Here is a 4,479-nt window from a genome sequence, read left to right on the forward strand (position 1 = left end):
TGAGTTTTGGGGGGTGGGTTTTTTGGTGGTGCTTTTTTTTTTTTTTTTTTTTAGAACATGCTTTATTTGTATATAACCTAAATATCATAATGTAGCTGACCTGTATGTTGTTTGGAAGTAATATCCAGGACTAAACAGTATCTGTGTTACAGCACAGATGACTTAAACATGTTTGTTTCTTCTGGAAAGTAGCGTAGTTTTTCTGTATCACGTAGCATAATGAGTGATTACTCTGTTATGAGGAAAGCATTTTAACCTAAGTTAAATCAGGAGTATTCTAATCAAGATGCTTTTGGTCTCTGTAGAAAACGAGATAATTTTAGGCAATTATGTATTAATATAGGCTAAAATAATCCTCTCTTTCTTATTTTAGGGACCTGTGGGATTTAAGAATATCTCTGAAGAAAATTTGCTGCTTCTACAGCCTTCCATCTTAGCGTGCAACTGGTGATTTCACTTGAAATACCTATCTGAAGAAACGAACAGGCAAGGTGTAATTGCTTTTTAAAAATGTTAAAAGTTCAGCAGTGTGTAACAGCTGACAGGATACCCAAGAAAAAGCCATATATTTGTGACATTTGCTATAAGCAGTTTGAAACTCCATCAAAATTAGCTAGGCATTATCTGATACATACTGGTCAAAAGCCATTTGAATGTCACGTATGCCATAAAACATTTAGGCAGCTAGTCCACCTGGAGAGGCATCAGTTAACCCATAATCTGCCTTTTAAGTGTATTGTTTGTCATAGGAACTTCAAAAACTTAATTACTTTCTTAAAGCATCAGCAGCTTCATAACGAAAATTACCAGAATGATAGCAAGCAAGCAGAAAACTCTATGAATTTTGAGCAAGACAGGGTCACTTACGGCATATTTCGATGTTCTGTGTGCTGGAAATCTTTTACAACTGAAGAGAGGTGGATGCTGCATCAGTGCCTGAAGGCAGATCATCTACACGCTGCCAGAAGGAGAAAGAAAACTCACACTTGTGAATCGTGTAACAAGACATTTCCATCAAGATCTAAGCTAGAAAGACACTTCCTTATTCACACTGGCCAGAAACCTTTTAAGTGTTCTTCATGCGGTAAATCTTTCAGACAGTCAACACACTTGAAAATCCATCAGCTCACACACACAGAAGAAAGGCCTTTTCAGTGCTGCTTTTGTCAGAAGGGGTTTAAAATACAGAGCAAACTCATGAAGCACAAACAGCTCCATGCCAGAAATAAGACTTTCCCCAGTATTTTATACAAAGCAAAGACTCTCAAATATCCCAGACCACAGAACCTGTTGGAAGGAAAGAGGGATAGTTTTGAGAATGCTGACACTGACGAGTCACAGGAGAATGACCCACGTGATGCTCACTCAATTTATATTGTACCTTTTCAGTGCCCAGCATGTGAGCAGTGTTTTGAAACGGAGCAGGCTCTAAAGTTGCACAAACGTTGTTATCTGAGAGATGGCAAAACTTCAAATAATGGCACAACAGCATGCAGCCACACAGTCAGCATGAAAAATAAGATCCTGATGAAGCTGAAGCGTACTGGAGGAAAGGCAACAGATTTTTCTCTGACTGACAGAAAAAAAATAAAATTTAAAAGTCCTGACCTGGTTGCAGCTAGAGATCAGCGTTCTGATCAGCATGCTCCCACTAAACCTTTCAAGGATTGCCATAGCAAGCTTGACATGCACAAGGCACTTAGTAATCGGATGAAAAGAAAGTTTGCTGTGCCATTACCTTGTCAAGAGCACCCGCAACCTCACGACTTTGGAATTAATTTAAAAGGTATGCTTACTGGTGAAAGCATGTTAAAAACTGGTGATTCACTGCATAATAAAGATGATGCTTTTTATGGTTCATCAGATGATGGTTTCTTTGACAATCCAGAAGTACTTCACTGCGCTTTTTCAGCTTCTGCTAAAAATATACATAGCAGACACAAAGTGTGTAAATGTGACAGATGTGAAAAAATCTTTCCCTCTTCATCCAAACTTCAAAGACACTATCTTATACACACGGGACAGAAGCCCTTTGGCTGTAATGTTTGTGGGAAGACATTTAGACAGTCAGCTCACTTAAAAAGACATCAGCTCACCCATACTGAAAAGAGACCCTGTAAAAGCCCTGTTTGCCAGGTAGAATTTGAAAACCTGAACAAACTTTTCAACCATCAGGGAGATCACATTGAATTTAAGTCTTCTCAGCCTGTGGGTTATTCGGGTTATTCTCAAATGCCTTCACAGGCATCTGGCTTTCAAGAACTTGAGCTGATTCAGTCAAACCAAGCAGCTGAAATCAAAGTTGAAATTGAGTCAGGGGACTTTGTTCTTGACACCAGCAGTAGAAACACACAGCCGTATTTGTGTAGTAAATTGCTGGAAACAGAGCAAAGCTGTTACAGCTATTGGCATGATTTTTCTGAAGGTACTGAAAAAAGTGGAGTTGTTAACAAACTGTATCAATGCAGTATCTGCTTTAAAACTTTTAAGTCACCTTCTAAGCTTGAAAGACATTACCTAATGCATGCTGGACAGAAGCCGTTTGAATGTTTAGTTTGTGGTAAAAATTTCAGACAGGCCCCACATTTGAAAAGACATCACCTTATTCACTTTAAAGAGAGCTTGAAGCTGAGTTCCACTGAGCGACAACCCGAGAATATATTGCTTTTATCAAAACTGGATACTGCCCTATGAAATTATGCAGCCAAAAATTTTAATATATTATTATTATTAAAAGGCTTATGTTAGACTGAACAATTGACTGAAGAGGATTATCTTTTTCTGTTGTGGAGATGACCTGGTGAACTGTCTTCAGAACTGTCTACTTGATGTAATTTGTGATGAATGTGAGAAGATGTTTAAAACAAACATGCGACAAAAGCCACTTTGCATTTCTTTTCCTAAATTAATTTATAAATACACATTCTTACTGTCTTAATAGTGTTGCAGCAATCTGCAGTGCTCTGTGAATCAGGTATTTTAAAAGTTGTACCTTTTCCCACATAGTATTTTGTGACATCATGCTGTCCAACGATAACAATTAGAAAAATAAAGAGGTAATTTCCAGAATACAGAAAAAAGGTCCTTTTACTTTCTTCTGGCTCCCTATATGTTGCAAGGAAAGGACGCTTGCTGTATTTATTTCATACTTTAAACAAAAAAGTTATTTTTAGATAAAAGATGCAAAGAAGAAGAAAGTAGAAAAAGGGGAAAAAGTTTAATGAGAAAAAAATGTTGATGTGACGTTATAGAACAGTTAATAGAAAAAAGGTAACTGTAATGTGCTTGGAGATGAGGAATTAGATATTTTCCCTTTTTATGACAAAATATAAGTAGACAATGCTAAAATAGCAGGGTTTGTAATCAGTGAATCCATTTCACTACTTAATTATCAACATTTCTTTGTATATCCCTTGCCTTTTCCAGCTTTTTTGGCCAATTCATACAATACTGAACTATTTTTCTGCAAGAAAAGAGGACAATAGATTATCATTAATATTACAAACGGGCTTACTATCTGTTCCAGTCTCCTTTCCTTCTATTGTACATATTGCACCAGGAAAAGAAATGTTCTCAAAGATGCGATAATAACTCAGATGAGCAATTTTGTCGGGAAAATCATGTTGTCGTTACATTAAATATAACGAGACTGAAAATTACTTTTAGCTCAAATTAAGTAATTCTGATTTTGTATTAATAGAATCTGTAGTTATACTTTTGGTAAGTAGAGAGCTTTGCCCATTGTGCCTGTGGGGCTGGCAAAAAGTGTAAGTGCAGTGGAGCTTTATTCATTATGAACAAGAATGAAGTTTGTTTCTTTTTTCCTCCGCAAAACCAAGGATATTTTCCTTTGTTATGTAACTTCTGAATAGTTGAAACCTGAAGTTTTTAATCCTATTTCTACATTAACATATCTGTAAGATACAAGGCATTCTTTTCACTATTTAAATAGATCCATATTTATTTAAGTAAAATGTTTTTGATATTTTTTTTTAAATTTTTGAAGTGATTTATCTAGGTTTTGCTGTGGCATGAACTTTGTAGTATTTGGTATAAATGACGTGAAGGGTGAAAAGGGAGTTTTTATTTTATTTTCATACTTGTTATTCTTTCCCATTTTCAGAGAGAGTAAAACCAGGAAAGATACTTAGAAACAGTCTGTAGTTACTATGATTTTTGTATGACAGACGAATTCAGTATGTTAATAATGACTATAGTTATATCTTGAGATTTTTTCTCTTTATATGAATTGTTTCATATTGAAAGACAGAATACTGTATAAAATGTTTTGAAAGTGTATTGTAGAGCTCTTTTAAATACTTGTAATAAACTATTTTATTTATATTGTACTTTTATTGTATACTTCGTGTGCAAACCAGAGTTTTGAAACTACGTAACATTCAATATGCAGAAAAGTTTAAGACTTCGTATCAAAATAACTACCTTTGCATCTTAGAACAATAGGGTTTGTTTCAGAAA

At 35.3% G+C, this 4,479-nt stretch overlaps 1 protein-coding gene across 1 annotated transcript; it reads left to right on the forward strand.

Annotated features, from left to right (window-relative positions):
• The first annotated feature begins 389 nt into the window (after window positions 1-389).
• On the forward strand, window positions 390-2,694 carry ZNF770 (zinc finger protein 770). The gene has a single exon (XM_009639059.2). The coding sequence runs from the start codon at window positions 511-513 to the stop codon at window positions 2,692-2,694; it is 2,184 nt and encodes a 727-aa protein (XP_009637354.1). The 5' UTR covers window positions 390-510.
• The last annotated feature ends 1,785 nt before the right edge of the window (window positions 2,695-4,479 follow it).

The sequence above is a fragment of the Egretta garzetta genome, unplaced genomic scaffold, assembly GCF_000687185.1.
Source record: "Egretta garzetta isolate BGI_Z169 unplaced genomic scaffold, ASM68718v1 scaffold285, whole genome shotgun sequence".
NCBI lineage: Eukaryota > Metazoa > Chordata > Aves > Pelecaniformes > Ardeidae > Egretta > Egretta garzetta.

Coding starts and splice junctions, on each gene's coding strand:
- ZNF770 (XM_009639059.2), top strand. CDS start 511: ATGTTAAAAGTTCAGCAGTGTGTAACAGCTGACAGGATACCCAAGAAA.